Source organism: Pagrus pagrus (assembly GCF_965226575.1).
Source record: "Pagrus pagrus genome assembly, chromosome: 15".
Classification (NCBI taxonomy): Eukaryota; Metazoa; Chordata; class Actinopteri; order Spariformes; family Sparidae; genus Pagrus; species Pagrus pagrus.
Window position 1 is genome coordinate 16,620,771 of NC_140199.1, and position 24,101 is coordinate 16,644,871.

At 41.5% G+C, this 24,101-nt stretch overlaps 1 protein-coding gene across 3 annotated transcripts in view; it reads right to left on the bottom strand.

Annotated features, from left to right (window-relative positions):
• cdh23 (cadherin-related 23) overlaps positions 1-24,101 on the bottom strand; it is a 174,082-nt gene that overhangs the window by 46,366 nt on the left and 103,615 nt on the right. For all 3 annotated transcript variants that reach the window (XM_084375965.1, XM_084375966.1, XM_084375964.1), the window contains 8 exons: positions 11,535-11,599; positions 10,354-10,591; positions 8,257-8,362; positions 7,955-8,082; positions 3,472-3,544; positions 2,414-2,530; positions 1,950-2,062; positions 1,668-1,775 (listed from right to left, as the gene is read on the bottom strand). In XM_084375965.1, coding sequence (XP_084232091.1) covers positions 1,668-1,775; positions 1,950-2,062; positions 2,414-2,530; positions 3,472-3,544; positions 7,955-8,082; positions 8,257-8,362; positions 10,354-10,591; positions 11,535-11,599 — 948 coding nt within the window. The remainder of the gene's footprint in view (positions 1-1,667; positions 1,776-1,949; positions 2,063-2,413; positions 2,531-3,471; positions 3,545-7,954; positions 8,083-8,256; positions 8,363-10,353; positions 10,592-11,534; positions 11,600-24,101) is intronic.

Consider the following 24,101-nt stretch of genomic DNA (forward strand, 5'->3'; position numbering starts at 1 on the left):
AGAGCAATAAGCACATTCCCACCCCCAGCATCTTCACACAAAACCCCTTCCGACTGCTCTAACACATCAGTCAGCTAAAAGAAAAATGGTAACGTCTCTTTTCTGACACAAAGTGGCAATGGGTGATGAATGTGTGAAGCCGCGAGCCTGGCTAAAACTCTGGCTGATTTTTAAAGAGCTGATCAATTATTCAGTATGCTGAGTAAAAACGCTAGAAACTGGTTAATTGGTCATTAGAGGAACAAAGGTTTTGGAGGTATTTAATTATTAAGGGGACATGGTAGGCAGGCATCTCAGAGGCCCATTGATTAGCAACTGCACAGACAAAGGTAGGTGATATAAGATGTGGGGAAGTGTCTGGCAGCGGCCAGTTGAACTGATCAATGCTGGCCTGAGCGGAGCACATTAAAAGATGGTGAGCTAATATATTAGCCTCGTCTATGGAACTGCAGTCCTGGTCTGACGACAGAGTGGAAGAAAAGAGAATATTGTTTTGAAATGAGATATTTGAAGGTGCTGACTGTGTATGTACAGGTGCTGAATGTGAAAGGCTGCAGTAGTGATGGTGGGGTGATCTAAGGTTTGAGTGGGCTGATCCTTGCTCTGGGCGCAGCAACCAAATTCATCGGCTCGCTGGACACCTCCAGGAGGACTCAGCAGGTGGCCTCTTGTCACCATGGAAACACTGGTTGGGCCAGGGCTATATTGGGGCCAATTACAGGACTGTAAGCCTGGGTGGTCTGATTTATTGAAAAATGGTCAGAGAGGTAACAGTGTCTGTCCACTGAGCGCAGAGTCACATATGGTATGCATTGCATCGTTGGATGCACCGTGAATGAACTCACCTGACGAAAACCTACAAGAGAGCAGGAAAAGGTGGAAAGTGTAGCAACGTTTGAGTAGTCCAACACTTGTATGTTGAAATTCTCTTTCCCTATTATTTCTCCATTCCACTCTCTTGCTCTACAAGATGAGTTCTCGCTTCCTTTTCTGCCTAGCAGCTGAATAATTTGCTATGCGTATGACTGCAGGCTACATTTTAATTAGCAATCGGACTCCCTTAATTACACTCACTGACGCCTCTTTAATTAATGGACAATCAGGGCTTAATTAACAACAACACACTGCCAAAGACACCAGCAGGACAATGAGAGAGTTTGGGCTAATATTAGAGTGTTTACTCTGTGATGACCTACGCAGTGATGGCAATTTGTTCATCAATAGTGAGGAGTTTGCATGCAGATGTATCCTTCAACACACATTTTTCACATACAGTGTATACACATGCCTTTAATGTACTTCCAATCAAGATTGTTGTGTCACATCTATTTTTTTTTTTTAACTAAATCACACCTTTTGCCTAATCTATGTTTGCAAACTCAGAGTAAACAAATTAAACCACAGACTAAAATAATGAATCAAAAAAAAAAAGACACTGCTGAAGGATACTGGTGTTCTCTCTACATCACACTTGCGTTTAAAGTAGAGGCCAACATTTCAATAAAATTAATTCCTAATGCACCAGACACCGCCTAGCCTTCTCAAAATAAGATAAAATGCTAAGAACTTTTCTCTCCCATTGTGTTTATTTGTGTTGTTGATGTCACCATGTAGTTAATCAGCTATTCAACCAGCTGAAAGACCAAAGTTAGGCTCGGTGCACTCACAGAGATAACATCAGTGTTTTTTGGACTCATCTCCACTACGTTGGCATGGTACGGCTCGTCTCTCCACACAGGGACGTTGTCATTGATGTCCAGGATGGTGATGTTTACCTTTAACAAAGCGGGAGTGAGGGAAATCAGAGCAAACAAAGTAAAATATTTATGATGTCAGTCCTATAAGAGACTTTTAACCATCATTGTTTAAGGCAAAACGTCATAGTACAAGATATAGAATACAGTTTTACTCCAAATGATAATTGAATAAACAGCTGGAGGTAGGATTACCGTGGCGATGCCAGTCTTCTGCTGAGGGCCCACCCCGCCATCCACAGCTCTGACGATCAGGATGTACTCTGACTTCAGCTCTCGGTCCAGCAGGGCTGTGGTGGTGATCTCGCCTGAAACGCACACAGAATCGAATAAAAAAAAATATGAAATGTGACAGGCAGACATGACATGACAAAGCAGCTTCTAATGTCAGGATGAATTGAATTGAAATTCATAACCACAAATACCCACGCAACCCAGCCACAATCTGCATCCAAGCAGAGGGAAAAGCTTAAGAAGAAAAATAGATAAAGGAGGTGCAGACACAGATCTAAATAGGCACAGTCATTTTCAGGACAAGTATGAAGTGAAGGCAGAATGAGCTAAAGAAATTCAAACTTGGTTAAAACATGGAATCAGATCTCATAAAATTATGTCTCAATTACCTTTCAGAAAACACGCACACATGCACACACACACACCTGAGCGCGAGTTGAGACGGAACTGAGAGGAGCCCTCCAGGGAGTAGATGAGCGAGGCCTGGCCAAACTCCCGCGAGGCATCCAAATCAGTAGCATTCACAAGCAGCACAGTTGCCCCTGTGGAGGAGAGGGAGGGATGCAGGGAATGAGACAGAAAGAAAGTAACAACTGATGGAGTGGGAGAAAGAATGGAAAAAAATGAACTGAGTTCTGGGGAAAATATGTGAGAGGAACTTACTAGAGAGGAAAGAGAGCCATAGAGAGACAAGCTGCAGAGACAGACTGAAATGGCATTCAGAGAGCTAATTTCTTCACCGCCCCCATCCACAGCTCAACTGATGGCATGGCAGTGAGTGGGTTTATGGATTAGTGGATTATCAGCTTGTTTGGCACAGCCCAAACTTGGCACAAGCCTGATCAATACCCTGGCAGGCAGGGGGATGAGAGGCTAGCCAGAGCCGCAGGGCTAGCCCTGAGCTCAGCCTTGCAGTCCAAGCCTTGGGCCTCTAGCTCAGGGCCAAGCACTTTAGCCATAGTCCCCTAAACCTCAGTCATAGCTCAAGCCGCTCAACTGTGTGCGCCTTCAAATCGGGTCCGAGACACAAAAAGTGGCCAGTGTCTGTTGGAGCTCAGAGAGAGAAAGGGGCGGTCAAACATCTCATTTCCCTCTAGCGACTGGAAACTAATCTATTGTCTGGGATAAAAGAGTCTTCTGAATGCATGCATGAGAATGAATATAGCAGCCAGTGATTTTGCCTGGAATAGTCAATATCCTGCATTCTGGCTGAGCATTTAAAAACATTATGCAAAATCAAAACAAATAAGACAGTAGAGGCCAGAGGAAGCAAATAAAACAAAAACATAAAAAACATACCCCCAAGAAAGCAAAGCTATTTGTTGAATATGCTAATAGTAAGGCAATTCAAGTAAGGGGTGACTGTATGTGCTGCACACACTGTTTGAGCTGTTTGGAGTGTTTAAGTGCTGTATTGGTTGTGCAGTCCAGAAAATGCATTCCGGCAACTAAACTGTAACCCCAAATGTATAAAGTGACTCACCAGCAATAATGTTCTCGGGGATTTTGACGATGTAGGACAGCTTGCTGAACTCGGGTGGGTTGTCATTTTCATCCTGGAGGAGGTATAAACATCAACAACAGCTCAAATCAACGTGCTAAACAATGGGGAAATGCAAATGGAAAGCAGAGAGGGTTTGAAGCTGTCATCACACATTAGCACTGAGATTAACATATTTGAGAATTAAGATAGTGAGAGCACAAAGTGTTTTCAATAACAGTAGTAGTAGTGGTAGTATCTCTTCAATAATGGCTACTGAGCTGATTAAATTGGAATCTATATAGACCACTTGGTTTTTAACGGTCCAATATTGTAGAAAGTGATATTTCCATGTCTTTTCTGAATAAAGCAGGTCTAGGTGCTACATAAAATACTAAATATCAAAACGCTCACTCCAAAGAGAAACGCACACTGCCCATATTCATGAACTGTGCCAATAAACAAACCGTCAGGACTTTGTAAGGTTGTGATGTCACAATCATACAGTCACCACCCTCAGCCATGACCACAGCATGGCTGTGTTTGCAGGGCTGGTGCAAAATTATAGTTGGTGGTGTCTGCTCAGGCTTGTGAGAGCTGACCAATCAGAGCAGACTGGGCTTTTCAGGAAAGGGGCCTTAAAGAGACAGGCACTAAAATCATATGTTCAGACATAAGGTGAATAGAGTTTTGTTGCAGCGATGACAGTGTGAGAGAAATAATGTATTTTTTGAACATTAAAGCATGATAGCATTTTCTAAGAGACAGTAAAAATAAATGGATGAAGCTGAAAATGAGCATAATAATGGACCTTTAAAGCTTCATACAGTTTTAGTGGCTCTGGTTCTGTTTATAAAGTAAATGCAATAAGCTAAATTAACTATGTTAACCAGGCAGTGCAGTGTAGTAAACTGCATTCATTGCTTTAGAACTACAGAGGAAAAACTAGACTAGGAAAAGAAGTGGGACAATGCAAAAGCTGAGGCAGATATTAAGAAGACACATTAGCAATAATAGGCGAGAAAATCGTTTATAACATTATTACTAATGGCATTACCCGAAACAAAGGGTAATCAAGTCCCGTAATTTGACAGAAATAAATGCCTACAACATGGAACAGAATCTGCTGTCACGTGGACTTTTCTCAGTGCATTTATATTTCTCACAACATCCCACTCATTGAATTAGACTCTATTTCACACCGACACATCCAGTTGTGTGGTTATTCACAGAGAGGCTCCCCACTGTGTGCTGCTGAGAAATGTTAACACTTTAACAACAGTCACTGGCACCATTATCTATTTGGGCTCTGTGTTACTGGTGCGAAGCATTGTGTGTGTGTGATGCTGCCAGCCACTGATAAACCCCTGTGGTGTGAGTCACGACACTGTGGAGGACAGAGAGAGGGAATATGGCATTGTGCTCGTCTCCCCCTGTTGGTTTTTGCATTCCAGCATAGATTCCTTCATTCTTTCACACAATACTTCTCCCTCGTGTAGGATGTGTATAGATATGCTTACTGTCCTTGCATCTCTGAGAATATTCCAGCTGGATTCATTCATTCTACTTTGTCATTTCTTCTTTTATGATGAAAAGTTACATGTATAATGGATGCCTGCCAAGGGAAAATTACTTTAAGGGTCAGCAGGGATATGAGGATATGAATTCTGGTTGCTCATTAGAATTTTACTGCTGTATTTATAGTATCTTAGAAACAATCAACATGCATGTTTAAAAGTTGATGGAAAAATACAGAAATAGATTCAAAAGATAACCCCTGACCTACTATTTTATAAAGTAAGCAGCACACTATGTGCACCACATACATGCAGAATGAGTCTCACTATGCAACAGAGAAATAAGAATTCTTAATATTACCAATAATAAAATCTTTTATATTTTTCAACTTCTACTGTACTGTACATACAATAAAAAAAAATCTGATCTAAAGAGAGTGAGTCGAAATTTTTATAGAGATGCATGGATTGCAGTTACATCCGCAGGTACTGCAGATAATCCGCAGATCCGGAGGGCTGGGTCCAAATGATTAACATTCTGATAAACAAGACGGGTTGTGGATGGGTTTTTAAATATCTGCAGGGATCCCCCAGCAGCAGAAAAGCTCAGTGGGTCTCTCCACTAAGAGAGATGCTATGCGTACTTATGGATGAGGCACAGTAGGTTTACTTAATTGATTATTTAAATCTTGTGACACGCCTAGAGAATTGATCAGGGTCCAATGTTCATTTATGTTCTGTGTTCTTCTACATATCCAAACACTCACACATTCCACATTCGTACAGTAAAGTTCCCTCTGTCCTGTCAAGTATGTACCGGCAGCTTTGTGCTGATTAAATGTGCCACGATATTTGCTGCAGTGACATTACTGCACGCATAGAAACAATTAAAATACTGAGAACATTTTCTCTGATCTTTAGTAAGGAAAATGTTAAAGAAAACCCTCATATATCAATACAGGAAATCACCTGGAACGCTTGGACTACTCAACGTTTTTCTAAATTGGAGAAAATAAATGTTCGGGTGGGTGGTGGGTGGCTGAAAATGTGTACATACAGATTGGAAGATGTCAGAGACTGTTCGCGCATCAGTAGTGGACAAGACTGCTTGTAGTGCCTTAAAATTAGAGTCTTCAATAACTGACAGAGGTGGCAAAATCAGTGGCACATAGTGATACGTTATTTACATCATTTGATAAGAGCAACACAGTCAGAACCAAGTTTAGAAAGCTACAGAGTGCAGAAAACCTAAAAAAATGGAAAACTATTATGTAAGAAACAAAGGACACCATGTAACAGGAGACTGCCGGAGCATGACACCGTGACATGTTCTTTTATACATAAGAAAAAGAAATGACACATAACATTTACAAAAAAAGGCCAATTGAATACAATAAGTTTGCAGGAAGTATGCAACAGAAACAGCGGGATTAGCTGGTAGACTTAGGAACCTTGTGCAGAGAATCTTTTTTTTCCAAGTCTCTCTGATCCATTGTGTGTGCGAGTAGACGGCTGTGACTTTCTACAGTGCCTTTAAATAAGACATTTAGCGATAAGACTGACAAAAGCAACGGAACTGGAAGCTCAGATAGCTGCACAGACTGTGATAAAAATGCAAACAAAGCTGTAGTCAGACATGGATCAAGAGGTACTCAGAATAATTCAGACAGTGAGGAAACACCGAAATCCAATATGTTAGACACATGAAATGATCCACCATGAGACAGTGGACTCCTGTCACACACTGGATCAACATTTAGATAAATACAAGACGGCTTAGTCTTCATTCAGTGCACATGGCGTAACAGCTCCATAAGTTCCTTTACGAAATGCTGGTCTCATCTGAGGGGAAACTTAAATGAAAATATTTCTGTACAAGTTTGGAGATCGTGCCTTTGAAATGGGAACTGAGGAATTTGTCACAGGGTGTGTCTGCTGCAGTACCAAGAGAGTCATTAAATACTTAAATAAAAAATAAACCCACGCCTGAAGAAATATTTAAAAAGTGTGAATTGCAAAGTTTTCGAGCTAAGAGGAAAAGAGCCATCAACAAACAAGTTTTAAACTATTTAAGTGCCTCTCTCAAAGCAAAAAACAAACACAGTGCCACGTCAGGAAGAAGACAAAGGTTTTGCTTACAGTGCTTACAAGAAATCTAGATACAGAACCAACAGACAACTGCAATAGACACCAGTGTACATGAAAAGTATTAGATAGATTAGATAGAAAAGGATCAATTTGCATCTTGTTGATTATTAGCAGCTGTGTTAGTTGTTTAACATTAACATTTAATCATAACATATCATGTTGAAACGTTTTCCTAATCAGTGCCTGTGGATCATTTCAGCCTGAGAGTCTTTAATGAATCACATGCACGTTCTCAACAAGCACATTTTGTTGATTTGAAATTGGTTCTTCTCATGACTGTTTGTGAGTAATGAGGACTTCTTGAATTGCAGTGTGTGCTTTCATTTTACTTTAGTGTTTTTTATGCAATGTTTACTGGTATGCACCAAAAAAACAATGCAAATTCCCTGTATACGATAACCCATCTTCTGATTTTGAATTCCACTGTGCTTGGTTGGTCACTTGACAATATCAACGTTTTTAACAAACTACACAGGGAAGTTAGGGATGTACGTCACTAGTCGATTAAAGTCTATTAGGCACCCTTGCTAATTTTGACCATAAATGCTAGTCTGTTAGACTTTTACTAAACTCAAACTACTACTTACGTTAACAAAGCTGCTATCAGTGGCAACTACGATGGAATGATTTTTGGGAAAATGTACTGCACATGACAGATTGGTTGAGGAAAAAAGAAAAACTAATATACCGTATATGTCCAAATTGCTGACAGTGGCCATATTTGAAAGAGTGTGTGTGTGTGTGTGTGTGTGTGTGTGTGTGTGTGTGTGTGTGTGTGTGTGTGTGTGTGTGTGTGTGTATTTTTGCAGGGTTGTACTTACAATCACCTCCACTGTGACAGGGACAGTGCTGTTGAGGGCTGGATTTCCCCCGTCTTTGGCCATCACTGTCAAGTAGATCATCCCATTGGGAACTCGCTCATAGTCCAGAGGCCTGGTCACACTGATCACTGACAGAAGAGGAGATCAAATAATTACTTACTTATGTTAGAAGCAGGTGTAGAAACTATTTCACAACTTAAATGTGAGTTTCGCTAGTCCAAACATCAACAGCATCCCTACTGTAACCGCTATCCTCAAACATATTATAGACTGAGGCTTTATGCTCCTAAAGGTAAGCATACCTGCGTAGCCTTCCACCATGATGATGCTGAAGTAACTGGGGAAGGCTGAGGCTGAAGTGATGCTGTATGTCAGGAAGTTGTTGGGTGGAGAGTCCTCATCTGTAGCCTGTGGGTGGGCAGACAGTGGTGGAAGACAGGAGTGCCTTTAACATATGCCTCAGTGACAGTCAAAAGTCCGCAGAGAGAAGAAGTTTTGAGTGAGTGAGACAAGACGACAGACAGTATAACAGGACAGATGCTGCAGTAGACAAGTGCTAATTTTGATATGTGTATGTTTGCACAGTATGGGTGTGTGTGAGCCTGTGCATACGTGTGCAGCCAGGAAGCTGTCAGTCAGTGATGGCATGTTATCGGACAGATTAAAGCTGATTCTGGCTATTAGTGGTGCACACGTCAATACTGGATGAACACCAACTGAGCCAAGACAAGCCAATCAGGCAGAGGACAGATGAAACTATACTTTGCAGAGCTAATCCACAACAACATCAACAACAATGATGACACCCCCTCATTATTCCCAAGTTGGCAGGAACTTAAGCATGAGTCCTCCGGCTGTGAGGAGAGTCTACTAGGCCTCACTGGCATCATTAGACGCTGGACAGGTTGTCAAAAACACTTACTTGTATCTCTCCATAACACGCATATCTCTACTCTTTGATTTAACGCCAAAAGTGTTGAGTAAGCACTACCTTTCTTCCCCCACAACTTCCTAAGCTGTGGCTCCTCTCTTCCAGACTGTCCTCCTATATCAAATTTCAACAAATAGTTTCATTTTAGATCATTTACCACTCAAAGGTAAGAGGAGTTTGGGCCGGCAAATCAAATAGATGAGTGGCAAAGGAAGGAAAGGAATAGGAAGTGTAGAGAAAAATTTAAAAAAAGGTTTGGATGTTAGAAAGCAAAAGCAGTGTAGTAGGAGGCACAAACCTTCCAGGCATTTTTAGAAAAAAGAAGCAAACGGCAGAAAAGCCTCGCTTTGCTTAGTCTCTCAATTCATTCTCCCCTGCCATCGTTTTCACTCTTTTCCCTCTTTCCTCCTTCTCTCCCTGTTTTCCGGAGTAGTGTGCGTGTGTGTGACTTTGTGTGTGTGTGCGTGTGTGTGTATAGTAGGTTCCAGGGCAAATCGCTGACACAAAGAGTTGTGTGAATGGCTTCCCTGTTCCTCTCGGGCAGCGTATTAATATCAGCAGCATTTAAGGTTAGCTCAGACTAATCAAACACAGTGAGCCAAGCGTTGAGCCCAGTCATCAGCTCAGCTCCCACAATAGAAAGGCAGGGCACCACACCGTGCACTGTGGCGGGGTGAGCCACCACTGTGCCCACCGCCACAAGGGACCTAATAGTCTTTCTCTTGAGGGCACAATCAAAGGAAACGCTGAGCCATTAGTTACCATTGTGCCTGTGTAGCTCTGCCTTTTGTGTGGCAGTGACTGATGACCAACACACCGGGCAGACCAGTTCTTTTTGGATACAGTGCACACAAACACATAACTGCATGATTATAGTAACACAGGAAACAAGGAAGAAAGAGGAGGAAGGCAGCACAAGCAAAGGCTTTCGAGTGTGATGACTGGTGCTATTAGTGTCAGGATGAGAGCCTCTGCTGTAGGTGTAGTGTTTATGTGAATGTGCTGTGCACATGCACGTGTGCACACTGTATTAAAGCAGGTATTTTTGTGTGTGCACTCACACAAAAATACCTGCATTAATACAGTGTGCAGTTACTACTTGTATGTGCATGTATGTATCTTTTAAATAAAATGCACCCCAATCCACAGTGACTCAGACTGAAAACTGCTTAATTTCATAATAAGCAAAAATGTTCCAGGAATACATTTTAAATCAATAAAAAACAAACCTTTTTTTGTTGCAATGTATTGTAGCCTAACAATTGCTAAGCAACACTACAATACCATTACAAGTGTGGATTTTAGTTTAGCGTATTAATATTTAAAATCAGTGATGGTCACAGGTGTATGTTTATGGGGTATTTTACAGCAGCCATAAACAGGAGAGTTTTACTATCTTGTAACAAGAGCGTACTCTTGGCCTCATATGTCTCTTTTAAAACTCCATACGTGCATGTTTTAAACACACCCTGATTCGTGCCACTGGCTGGACAGCCTGTTCGTTCTCTCTCAGCGAGCCCACGTACGCCTCCTTCTGGAACAGCGGCACATTGTCGTTGACATCCAACACATTGACACGGATCCTGCCTGTCGTCTCCTCCCCGCCGCCGTCCCTCGCCAGCACAGTCAGCGTGAAGCGCCGCATCAACTCATAGTCCAGACTGGCCCGCAGAATGACCCAGCCTGTCTCATCGTCCAGTGAAAACCTGAAACACAAACAAGTGAAATGAAAGACAGGCAACTTCTAAAAGTTTGAGGAGGTTTATTATGACAAGATCTTTTCCTCATTTTAACAAGATCCTTTAATTTCATGTCATTGCAGTCATACCAGACTGACTTGTAAATCTTGCAAGATTCATTCCTAGTAATCCAGAACATGATAGATATGTTAGTATATTATGACATATTAATATTTCAGGTTATAACAAGAAAAACGTTACATCAAAGACATCGCACGCATAGTTCAGACATCAGATAAAAGGTGGATGTGTAGTTGGGAGGTACTCACTGATCTGCAATTGTTCTACTGCTTTTTTTTGTACCGTTTCTTTCTGGTAATGAGATATACTAAATAGTTAATGGCTTCTCAGAGCCTTAGTTAAAATCACATTACAATGCATCTCATGATGACTGCTCAGAACTGTGTCATCCTAGTTAACAGAAGATAAAAACAGCTGCACTCAATGATTTGTTCTTACAATTAGAAAATCACCATGTTTAAACTCTGCATAGTATTGTTATAATCTTATAATAATTGTTGTTTCTTTTGTTTGCAGCATAGAGGCATAGAAAATAACTTTTCTTAACAAAATTAACAGAGCAAAAACAAACAGAGAAATAAAAATAGTAGGAAGCCACGCTAATTGTTTTTTTTATACTGAAAATAAAAATAATAAATGGATGGACTATGTGAATGTCTGTTTTTCTCTGTGTGTGACTCTGTGTAAATTTGTGGCCTGAAGAGAGCAGGCATAAAGAAAAGCGCCAGACATCATTGTAGCTCAGCTGTCTTTGGCGAGGCTCCGTGGCAGAAACAGTCCAATCATTCTCAAGTGGCCTAATAAATGAAAAATTTATGTCGTTGTGTGTTTTTGGGGACTGTTTGAGTATGTGTGCGTGTGTGCATGTGCATGTGTAGCTGTATCTTACTGGTCTGGCTCGTCACTGAAGTAGTAACGCACAATTCCGAATGTGCCTGCATCTCCATCTGTAGCCTGCACAGTAAAGACAGGAAAAAGAAAAAAACATTTCATTATGTTTACTTCCTTGTAAAGTTTTATAATACATTCAGCTTCTGTTGTCCATCAGTTTAGTTTCTCATCTGGATTATGTTTGTTTTTCTCATCTACTCTTTTTTTATCATCACATGTACCTGTTAAATCTTCCATTCTCTTTCAGGATTAGTTAGCAAATGTATTAACATGGGGAAAAAAAATTGTCAACTCGCACTATGTGTTGCTCAGTCGGCTACCTCCGGGGGCTGAAAAATGAAGCAAATGCGAAATTGCCAAAAACTGCAGTTCCTCAGATGGCCACTTAAAGCTGGTTCCAAAAGTGAGTCAAGCCTCACAAGACCACATGTTAAAATGCCTGTTTTGGTCTCTATAGCTAAGTCTTAATGTAAATTAAATGGGGGGTATGAATTCTTATATAATGTAAGTTATGCATAATTTGGGGTGTGGTTGCTTTGAGTGACAGCTAGCCATGAGCTGTTTGCTAGGCTAATTCCAGTCACTGAAATTCACCTCTTGGCTGTGTTTGTAGTGTTGATTCCTTTTGGAGATTTTTTTAAAGCAAAATAATGTGGCTTGTTGCAGTATTAAATGTACTAACAGACCAGACCGGAGGGACAGACACTGGTGTTTTGGATTAGTGTTAACTGGCAGACAGTTACTGGGGATGGCAAACTCTGGAGGACACAACTGTGGGCAGAGCCCAGAGCATCTGGAGGAATAAACAACCAGAGTCAAGGAGAGCACAGAATTTGTTTTTCAAACCTTAGGGATTTAAAAGTGGATTAATCTCCACTCTCGTTTCTCAACCTGTCTGCAGCAACGAGGAATCCACTGTAATGTACTGTAATCCTCTCACCTTTGACTGTTGAATGCAGAAGAAATGTACTTGACTCCATAAACGCATAAAGGGATGGTTAAAAGAAAAGAAACAGGATAATGAAGGAAAACAGAGAGAAACAAAGTCTCTGGTGAGTGCTGACTTTGGCCTGAGACAAAACTAAACACAACTAACAGATGTAAACACCCTCGTGCCGGTTGTTGCTCACTATCTTACAGCTAATGTACAACAAATACAATAAACGTATGTGACATCATGGTGGTTGTATCCACTATTCTGACCGTCAACGGTGTACTGAAACTAAATGTGCTTTTTTTTAAAAAACAGGAACTCCTGACTGTGACATGTTCATTAAAGCAGTAATAGAGAGTTTTCTCCATTCCATGTTAATGTGACTGTTATATTAATCCTCAGCATATATTTGTGCTTGTTTCTATGTTTGTGTGTGCGCTTGTGCGAGGTCAACTCCAGTGTTTTCAATGACATCTGTCAGTGAGCGAGCGTCTATTACTGTATGACTTGATGTTAAAACATGCAAGCCACACTCAGAGGTGTTGATTGGATTACATCTGGGAGAACTGATACATTTTCCTCATCCACATGACCTACCACTGCCATAAAAGCAGCTAAAACTGCTGTCATATGTTTTGCAGATAAAAAGGGGTGTCAAAGAAATTCAACATAAAGAGCAACACTTTCAGGAATCTTGTACTTTATGAAACGGCACATTAACACAATCTGTCTTTGTAAGCGTAGGCACGCGTACGTGCACACATGCACCGACGCATACACGCAGGCTGTTGTGTCGGCGCTGATGGATCGTGGTTGGAGAGGCTGTTGTAATAGAGTTTCACTTCAGTGACTCTGCAGTCAGTTGAAGGGCCAAACCCGAACGTGTCTGCTGCCTGCTCTGTCAACCACAATGCTGGTCACTGTGATTCAGTGATGCCCTGATACCGACCCTATTATGCAGGACTCTGTGTGTATGTGTGTGTGTGTATGGCACATGGCTTTTTGCATGTCATGTGCCATACACACATGCATGTTTTCTGCAATATACGTATATATTAAGTATATTATACTTATATTACAAATTAATGAGAGCAAGCGTGTCCATGTGTGTTGAATATGAGTCTGATATGAGGGTATATATATAAGTAAATGGACCAAAACGTGTGTTACGTAATGCTGGATGTATGCGTGCTCATTTAATGTGTTCGGAAATATCTTTGCCTTTTAAATTGAATGCATTTATGGTTATGTGTGTGTGCGTCTGTGTGTGTGTGAGTGCCCCGTCCATGATGCCTCTCACAGATGGAACAACGGCTGCAGCTATCAATGTGCTCTTTCTCCTACTAAATATTACACCATGCTGTTAAGCTCAAGCCCGTTATTTCACAGAGAGCTTCCCACCACGTTGTCCTGGATGGTGAATCGATGTTTCTTTTTAATGTCTGAATGGTCCTCGCTTCATTGTCAAGTGCACCAAAGCACATCCTGCTCAACGACTAGAGTGTGGGACGCTAAATACATGTGAGGTGTTTGGGACTCCAGTCAGGTTCTTATATTAACCTTTGAGTTTTCATCTGTCGTGTCTCGATGACCTCATCATTTAATGCCACTCAACTGCTTCTCCTGCTCTCCTCTTTTTGCATTCCTACCCATCCCTCCCTTATCTTTCCCTTTTTCTTTTCTGTCTTTACCTCACTTTCCTCCCTGCATCCAAAGCTCCACCCCCATCTCCTCTGTCTCCCTTCTCCTCTACATATCTCCCTTAGCACACTCTTCCCCCGTCGATGCCTCCATCCCCCCTCCTTTTGCTCCCTCTCTCCCAGGTGAGTGACAGACCCATAAGTGCTCCCATGATAGCGGTGGGGGTGTTAGCGTGACAGCTATCGCGGCGGTGACAGGAGCCAGGCTCAGTCTGGGAGCTAATACTGCCTCTGCTTCTGCGGCCGAGCCCCTCCCGCCGTGACGACAGACAGAAAGGAAGAGAGACAGACAGACAGACTGAGAGAGAGAGAGAAAGACGATAGCCATCACCCCCCATCATTCACCAACCCGCTCCCTTTCTCCAACCAAACAATCAGCATGACTGTAAGGCCCAGTCACTTTGCCAACTGCTCGCCAAAGACTTTCAACTTTAGACGCAGAAGGCCTGCAGCAGATGGATGGAAGAGATTGGTTTGTGCAGGGATTTGCTGTAACTTAACACCAAGGCCCGAGTCCTCGACACCAGGGTATTACGCATTTGCCCCTCATTGCCATGGTAGCTTAAACTTTTTTTGGTTAGGGAATTGGAGGTGATGGAGAAGTTGGTGAGGTGGGGTGCACAGGGAGAGAGTGAGTGTAAGATTTAATGAGGAAAGAAATGACATGGAAATAAAGCTGGGCTAACTAATGTGCCTAACAGCCTCAGTGACAATTACAACAAGCATTTAACGAACTGCAATGGTTCTTAAGGATATATAGGTTTCATGCTGATGAAAAAAGTATTTTTAGGTCGCCTCCAAAATAACTGAAATGAGTTACAAAAGTCAAAAGAAGTCTGGAAGATGCGTTGCCATTGACTAAGATGGTATAAAACCCTGCTTGCTTGTTAGATGTTCTCTGACTTTCAAGTTGCACTGAGATGACGGAATGGCAGTTTGTGTTGTAGATGAATACTGGACCCATACTGCAGCGATGAAAACCTCCCCTGTGCTAAGTAGCTGGGCACTGAGGTATGAGAGTCAGCGTTCTGATCAAAATCCAAACTAAGTTGTTAAGGAGTTTCTGCACAAAGAGTCAGTGCGCTGCTGATTGCCAATATAAACTCTGCAAACCCTTGGGTCCTCAGGCAGTAACTACAAAAGAGAAATTAGTTCTCAGTTGACCAGTTTGGTTAAATGATGTGTTTCTTCCCTTCAGAGAGGCAAAGCCAGCAGGCAAACACAACTCTCTGTGTGTATGTGTGTGTGTGTTGGTAAGTATGTGGCTGTACCTGTGTATGGGTGTGGTCATGTGTGTGTCTGTCTGCATGCCATTTAATGCCAGTGAGAGAGTATGTGTTTGAAGATTGGGTGCGAGTAGACAGTGTTTTTGAATGTAAAGAATGGTGTGTATGTTTGCGTGCATGTGAAAAAAGATACACATGGACAGATGTGAACTGAGTTTCCAGGATCATTCAGTCTTAGGTTAAATATGCACCTCAAGCATTTACAGTATAAACTCCTATTATCACACTCAATTGCTTTCAAGAGAAAGCGGAAATGAGAACCTCCCCTCACGGGCAACAGAAAGACAGGGGCAGAGTTTGTGTGTGTGTGTGTGTATGTGTATGAACTGGGGTAGGGTTGGAGGGGCTACAGGAGCAGATTATCAGCCCAGCTATCTCATGGACATGGAGGGAGGTTAAAGCTGCACAGGCTTTTCTATCTTGAGTGAGCTGGAATTTGAATTGATTGGCTCCTAAAATTGCTTTTTCTGCAGGAGCTTTGAGAGGCATGGAAAAGGAAACCAATTACTGGCTGTCAAAGCCCGCTGTCAAAATAGAGATGACCCCCAGTCCAAACACAGACAACCTCTTCTGTCTCAGTGTTGCACACCTAAACACAACCACAAAGAATAGATAACAAACATACACCCATGCATGTACACACACACACACACACCAGCACCACCACCACCACAGTGAAGATGTCCAGTATGCTGACAATCATTGAGGGAGAGACAATGATGAAGACACGGTTGTCAGGTTATCTTCCTCAGCTCTGGTTAGTTCCACTCATGCGGGCTTCTTTCAAAGGCTGCGTTCTCACTTTCTCACATGGTCTGTATCCATGACAAGACCAGGGGTCAATCTTCACAAATGCTGTACAAGTGTGATACAGTGAACAGCTATTTTTAAATGAGCACCCCTTCATTTTGCTTGTTGTGCTGTATGTATGTGTGAGGCACACAAAGCAGAGTTGTGGTCATGTGGCACGTTCCACACTGTATACTTATGCATATTTAGGCAGCACATCATTTCAGCAAAATTAAGTGCCTGTGGATCAGCAGTGTGGAAGTCTGTGACTCCCACTGCACTCACAGGCCCCATGGGAATCAAATGCAGACTGAGATATGCTTGTCCTATCAGCATGCACATCGGTTTACAGCAGTCGAGTATAGAGAATCACTTTCTGCACATCATGTCGGCTTGATTATCATCAGTAAAAAATATGCGATGGCAATGAAAAGAGATTTGTCGCAAATTGAAAGGACAGGCTCACATTTTTCAAGTCTGTTTAAAAACACACACATGTCTGTACGGACATAATACAGCTATTGGTCGCTGTTAATGTTCCTTTTGTCTGTAATGGCAGCAAAGAGACGGCTTCCTTACAGATTTAAGGTCCTTGTTCTGTGCAAAAATGCATTCTAAACTACACCTTTTTACCTTAAAATGACATCTTCAAAATCATTTTGATGGTACTAACTTGTAATAACTGAAGTCCGCCTGAAGTAGCCTGGCTGCTCTGCCTCAACTCGCTGTGATTCAGTTTCCTGATGGACAGGTAATTTTACTTGTTGCTTAAGTAACCCTTATTTGATGCCAGCTGCAGCTGCTGGTCAGCTCAGTGAGCTGGGAAGAGTTGGGGTTTACACCACTGGCACTGGAGTTGTGGACCGCCAGGAGGAGATGGTTTTTTATGCTTGGGGTGTTAAATATTGGCAGGGTGCAGGGCCGCACCACAACTGGAACCGGGCTCAGCACATCATGACACAAGGACGAGGAGACCAAAGAAGATGTTGACAGAGGAAACTAAGGGGAGAAAGAGAGAGTAAAAGAGCAAGGGGCCAGACAAAAGTAAATGTCACACTGGCGTTTAGTTGTTGGCGAGAGCTTAGCAAACTAAAAAGCTGCGAGACAGACGCCAAATTGTCTTGATGCTGTTGAACTATAAAGTAATATCAGCTGGCTCGTTATGTCTTGTGCTGCTGCTTGATGTTTGGCCGTGTTAGCGAAGATGTTGATTGGCTAGTTTTATGGTCATGTAATCATAACAAATGCACGTGCAACAGCAGTCCATATTTTCAACACTGTCATTCAAGTGAATTAGAATCTCAAACTGCAGAGGCGCCGAATCACAAAATATATCAATTGTTGTATAATGTTGCTTAAATTAAATTAAGTGGGTATCTTCTTCCAGTTCATTTATTAATAAAAAATCCAAGTTTCCTTGTTGAGCTGCAGTGGAGCGATGGTGACATTAAGAGATACATTTGCACTAAAAACTGTAACTTTGGAAGATACCACTTCTCTCAAACTCAAACATCTGGAAAATTAGATTTGCTTTGGTAAGACTTTGCAATCCCTTTCACATAGTGTGACAGAAGTCAAATATATTATTTGACCTTATAAATTATTAGTCTACTCACAACACACCTAAAGGAGAAGAGAATGAAAGAATGAAAATGTTTTTATTGTTATTTTTATGGTGTTGACCTTCCCTCTCTTCTCAGTAACCTTCTTGGTCTTTGTTTCTGTGTATAGAAACTGCCATGAGATTGTGCAGAGCCTGTTTGTATCTCTGATCAATACTTCGGAGCGAGACTCAGAGCAGAGCAGTAACCTAGAAAAAGCACAGAAACTCTGGGGGTGGGGTGAGATGTGTCCAATTAATGATCACATATTTTGAACAGCTTCTCACTTAACACTCCTGTGACTAAACTAATGAGTGAATTTAAATATTCTCCTTAATTTTTTTAATATCGACACATGCAGCTGAAGCCGTGTGAAATGACGTAAAATCCAAACCTCTTCAGAAGAGACGAGATGCAAAATGCCTCACCTACTTGGATCAAACGAGGACCGACCGCATTTCTCGCTAGTCCCCCAGCTGTGACCTAGTGCACCTGCGGGGGTTGATGGGAGCTGTGTGTGTTTTTACTGCGGACACTTTAGTGTAATGGCGATTGCGAGCGTACGTTTACGACTGCTTTATTTCTCTAAAGCATTAACGAGCAGGTGGGGGTGCCCACAGCGACTGCTGCCTGCCGACAGGATTGAACAGCCTGTTTCTATTATCTCCTGACCACCCAGATAACAGCGACACAAGGAGAGAGGGAGAGAGAGATACAACTTTAACACTTTTTTTTAACAATGTATACTTATACTGTGACAGCTTGAAGGATAAATTGTACCGTTGGCATACATACACAGCCACTATATAATGATTACAACCACATAAGAACTGCTGAAAAAACAGCTGTTACCTCTGGAATAAGAAGAAAAGAGGCGGAGAGAGAGAAAGGGAGAGGACTGCATTGTGGGCATAAGCTGGAGACAGTTTGAGCTGCCAGTGAAAAGGCTTAATGCAGAGCTCCGTGGCTGGCAGCTTCACTTTGCCGACAGGCCTTGGTCCTCCCCCTCTCTTTCTCTCTCTCTGTGTCTGTCCTTGATGATGAAGGAACGAGATTAACACAGGAAAGGGAGGTTGTTGAGAATGATAGAGTGAAGAGTCTACTACAGAGACACACTGCATATAAGGGGGAGGAAACAGGAAGCATGTGTGGATGCATGTGGTATCTTGTGTGTTGAGGGAGCAGGCCTGAGTTCAAGAAATGACACAATCACCTACAGGGGTCACTCGCAAAAGTCCCAAGATCTATTGGTTCTAGCTTCTTAATTGCTTTAGAGGTGCAGGTGTTGATGAAGGTTCTTAGTCATCCAGGTCATGGTACATCTAAGTGCTTTATCGTAGGCAACTGGACTTGTTTCAGTTTCTCCTCAGGTCAAGACTCTGCTGTCCGCTTCGACCTGAAGGAGAAAAATCATTCCTTTGAGGACAACAATGTACTGTAAATATATTGGCCAGAGAAGACAGATGGTTTGAAAGAGGAGTAAATGAACCCATCTATGTCAAACTGGAACATCCGTCTTTGAACAGAAGAGGTGGCCAAGACATTACTTATCACCCACCTACAATGCAGTACTGAGTTCACTCACCAGACAGCTTAACAACCATTCACACCTGGCATCACCTAGCCTTAGAAACCCACATGAAGGCCGGTTGGGTCAACGACCCACAAGGGGCCCTAACGACACTGAAACTGAGAGTTCACACGTGTCCTTAACGACTCTGTAAAGACACTCCCACACAGACTTTTAAAGCCTGCAACTCCCCTCCAGTTAGTTGGAACTGATGAAGCCTCTTGGATGAAAGGTGAAACGTCTTCAAGTCCAGTTGCCTACGATACAGCACTTAGAATGCATATGTAGTTATTTTTTAAAACTGTACTCTGATGTGGAAATGCTCTAATCTGGAAGCAAATCTAGCAAAACTTGACCTGAGTGATTTTTCTGCTGGTCATGTCCAAGCCTGTGGTGAACTCTGCATGAGCTCTATAACAATGTGACAGGACCATTTCTGCCATCGTTCTGTTTCTTTCTGTACCACCTTGTTTAGTGCAGCTGCGAAACAATATCAAGCTGTTTGCTTGGCTTTGTTTGCCTGGCTTCAATCTCTTTTACCATTGCTGTGATCTTGTTTGATTTTCTCTTTTATTCCATGGGTCATCCTGACCAAACTTTCATTTGTGCTGAATTATATAAAGGGAAATTGCAAGACAGTTGCTGTCAATTTAAATTGAATTGAGATTATAGATTACAGGTGCATAATTTATAAATGGGGCTCTTAGAACCAGCTTAAGCAAGTTTTTTCACGCTCAGCATCTTCTATTAATCAAATGTAAGGGGAAATGATTAAGACAAAGATCAAGCATATAGTATATCTGAGAACATGTTATAAATGGGGACCCTCATCTAAGACTCCACTCCGAAATTTTATGGACTAAACTTTTCCTCAGTTGACTGAGAAAATAGAAAAGTTTTTCTAAATTCGAAATTTAATTCAGTCCGCAACCAATTATAGCAATGATAAGACGGGAAACTATACAAGGAAAGGCATTTACTCAAATACCACAATTGAAAACAATACAAATGCAATTACTCAAATATTAAGATTTCTGCAGTTTAAAAACAGTGTAGGCTGAAGCTACAGCTCATTGCGCCTACCCTTTTTACAACACACAGATCAACTGAAAATAATTACGAGCTATAGCCATAGTTTTATCTGTAATCAAAGCACACCTTTTGGCCATCAAGTACACTTTTTTAAATGTTAAAAAAAACACAGTGGTGCAGAACATTTGTATTTTTTTATCAGTATTGTCTTAATGTAATGAATGGATTAGCTGATGACAAAACAAATGTGCTGATGGAGACCAATCCTTTAGCTTCACAACACTACCCGACTCCCTTTTCATCTAAATTTGGCAAACTGATAGTGAACCAACTCTGGGAAAGTTCAGGCTTTTCTCTACTGTCAGCTCCCTCCTGTTCGTCCTCTGCCCTGCACACCCATTCACACCCCGTCTCACAATGTCAGAACACCCATGATAAGCACCCCATTATTAACAGAGGCACTGTGTGAGCTACAGCATGCAGGAGAGAGCCGGGCCTCACCCCTTTTATTACAATAATGAATTATAATTACTGTTGTGACTATTACCCTATAAAGGCCTGTCTAAACAGTGGCGGTAGCAAAACATCCTCCACTCTGTAATTTATAACCATCTGCTATAAGCATTTATCAATATGCCGTAGCCCTCAAACATGCAGCATCTGCACAGAGCCCATAATACACACAGTGCGCCATTGGAGGAAGACATAGAAGATGTTAAGCCAAGAAGAATGGTGCATCTGATACATTTTAGAGCAGCAAAGACACTATAAGAAGATTTGAAGATGCAGGTAAACTGTGCTTTTATATGCATATAAGACCTGCATATATCCTCGTCACATACACATCCTCTCAGGTAGAGCCTGACAGGTAGGAAGAGCTAGAGAGAGAGTTATCCAAGCAGAAACAGACAGAGAACCATAGAGTGAATCGATGCAACACCTGAAAACCATTAGCAATCTAATGGTAAAACAGAGAAAGGGGAAAAACAACAATAACTGAGGGCATATAATAAATATGAAATGAAAGAAGGAAAATTCTCTGAAACCCAAGGAGAGAAAACCAGAGTGATTCCACTGATACGAGCAGCTGCTGGTGTCTAAAGTCTCCAGGGTGTGGAAGAGACAGAAAGAGAGAGCGAGAGAGAAAAGCACCCAGACAAAAGAGTAAATCACAATAAATATTTATAATGATAAGTAATGCTGCAGACCATAAATATTAAACAGCCACTGCCTCTGTGTGTGTATATATGTGTGTGGTCCTATGTTAAGCACAAGTGTCCACAGGGATGGGGGAGCGGCCACTGAGTAATGCATTGGCTAACACTGTACATAAGCTTTGATCAGATGAGCTATGAATATTAACCCAAACAAAGCATTTCAATTACATTATCAGATTGCTTGTTTGGCACTTTTTAAAAACAACTGGGAATAAACATCCATAATTTCAATTAGCATAGGTATAAAGTATTATATAAACATCATCCAGACCCCACCCTCTTTACATACAAACTACATCCAACACATTATTGGTATACTGCACAACTGCAGAAACACCGCCGTGTACCAAGCTCTAGAAAAGAACTGCTTCACTGTGGTAGAAATGCATCATCAATCTCGTAGTGACAATACAATACAATCATTTGATGTGCCTCTCTGCTATTGATAGCACTGAAACATGGAGGTCAAGACTGCCTGACAGGGCACTGAAAATGTTCTTGAATACAGTTTTTGAATACACCAGTGTACAAACTAATATGCATTTCTTGACCAACTCGAAAGGTACATTCTGCTCTAATACTAATCCACAGATGTAACCATTGTGCCACAAAATTGTCTTTTTCCTTACACAGTCTTGTAACGCAAAACTCTTTTCAGTGCTGTTGTCCTAATGGCCAGATTGACACTGTTCCATAACTATCATCGGTAATTAAATCACTGATTACAAGAGCTATTCTGAATAGCCAATCACTTAAAAAACATAAAAGATACATTCTGCGCTACAATATTTTCCCATTCATATATTTGCAACAATTGCAAAGGTTGTCTCCAAAGTGTAAACCTATCATGACATCACCTACTGGTTAGTGGACCACTGTTTTGAAGCCTCGGTCTGACTGTGAACCTGCCTGTAGTGTCTCATCCATCACAAGGCAGACATGCTCTAAAGAATACCCTGCTCTATTGTCCATTTTACTGTAAATGGGACCATAATTTACAAAATCATGGTGTACTTAAGATGACTTGTAACTAGCGATTAAGACCATAAACTCATTAGGAAACTGTTTTCTGAGTTAATAAATCAAATGAGAAGCAGGGTTGTTTTCTCATAAGCTTACATTCCATTGGACTTCTTTTTGAAATCAGTGGAGTCGCCCCCTGCTGGCCATTAGAAAGAATGTTGGTTTATGGCACTTTTTCATTGGTTGTTCATTGGTTTGTCAGACAACGAAGCTCTGTCCATATTTTGTATAGTCCATGTCTCCAACTCTATTTATAGGTCCAATTTGTAAGATAGTTTATTGTGAAGTCTCAATCCCAACTGCCAGCCTGACCATCCAACCCAAAGTATCTGTAATTGACGAGTTGGCAATGAAACTCCACATCAACTATCTTACAAATTGGACCTTGAAAGGAATAGTTCAACATTTTAAGAAACTCTTGATTGCCTCACTTTTTGAGAAATAGATGAGGGTTGATTACCACTCTGTATGCTCAATATGAAGCTAGAACCAACACGCAATTTGCTCAACATAAAGACAGAACAGCTATCTTGGCTCTGCCTAAAGGTAGAAAGAAATCCTCGGACTGTGCCAGCACCTCCAAAGCTTTCTCTCAAGTTGTGGTTTTACAGGAAGTCACATGCTTTAACTATTTCCTGCCCTTCCCAGAATCTTGCTCAAATTGTGAGTTTAAAGTGTTAATTAATGAGCTTTAGAGGTGCAGGTAGGTATATTTCTGAACATTTTTCTCCCGTTAGCAGTCTTTATGCTAAATAAGCTTATTTCACAAAGTGTCCAACTATTACTTTAATGAATTACATCTTGTGTATGTGTGTTATTGTATATCAAAGGAGGCTGGCCAGGCCACCTTGAGAGGATAAGAATGAAAGAGTTGTTCTCCCTTTAGGTACTAAAACATAATTTGGCCACCATCTGTTGCACCTCACAGCCATCTGACAAAGAGCACCAAGAGGCTAGTCTCAGTCTAACAGTCTGGTTATATTGTAATGCCTCGAGTTGTTCACTGCACTTAGACAGTCAGACTGTTTAAACTGCTGAAAGAGATTGAGTGAGACAGGAAAACAGGAAATATGGAACATGAAAAGGTACCCCCTGTAAGGAGCTGTAACATAAAGCTTGCAATACAATGTGCTGGAATTAAGTACAGATGTAACAGAACCAGTTATCGGGGCCTCATACATAATCAACACTTTTGTTCAACATGCTTTTCTGCACTTGGTGAGCCACATAATTGTGGGGTGATGGCAGGTTAAGTTATATTATTATTTTACCTGGTGCTGACTCACGGAGTAGGTTGAAAAGAGTTCTAGCATAAGACTGAATGTCATCAGGGCTCATTTCTACTAAAACAAAGAGCCTCATGGTGATTAATTTGAAAAAATATCCCCCTCCACTCCCACTTCTGCCTGAACA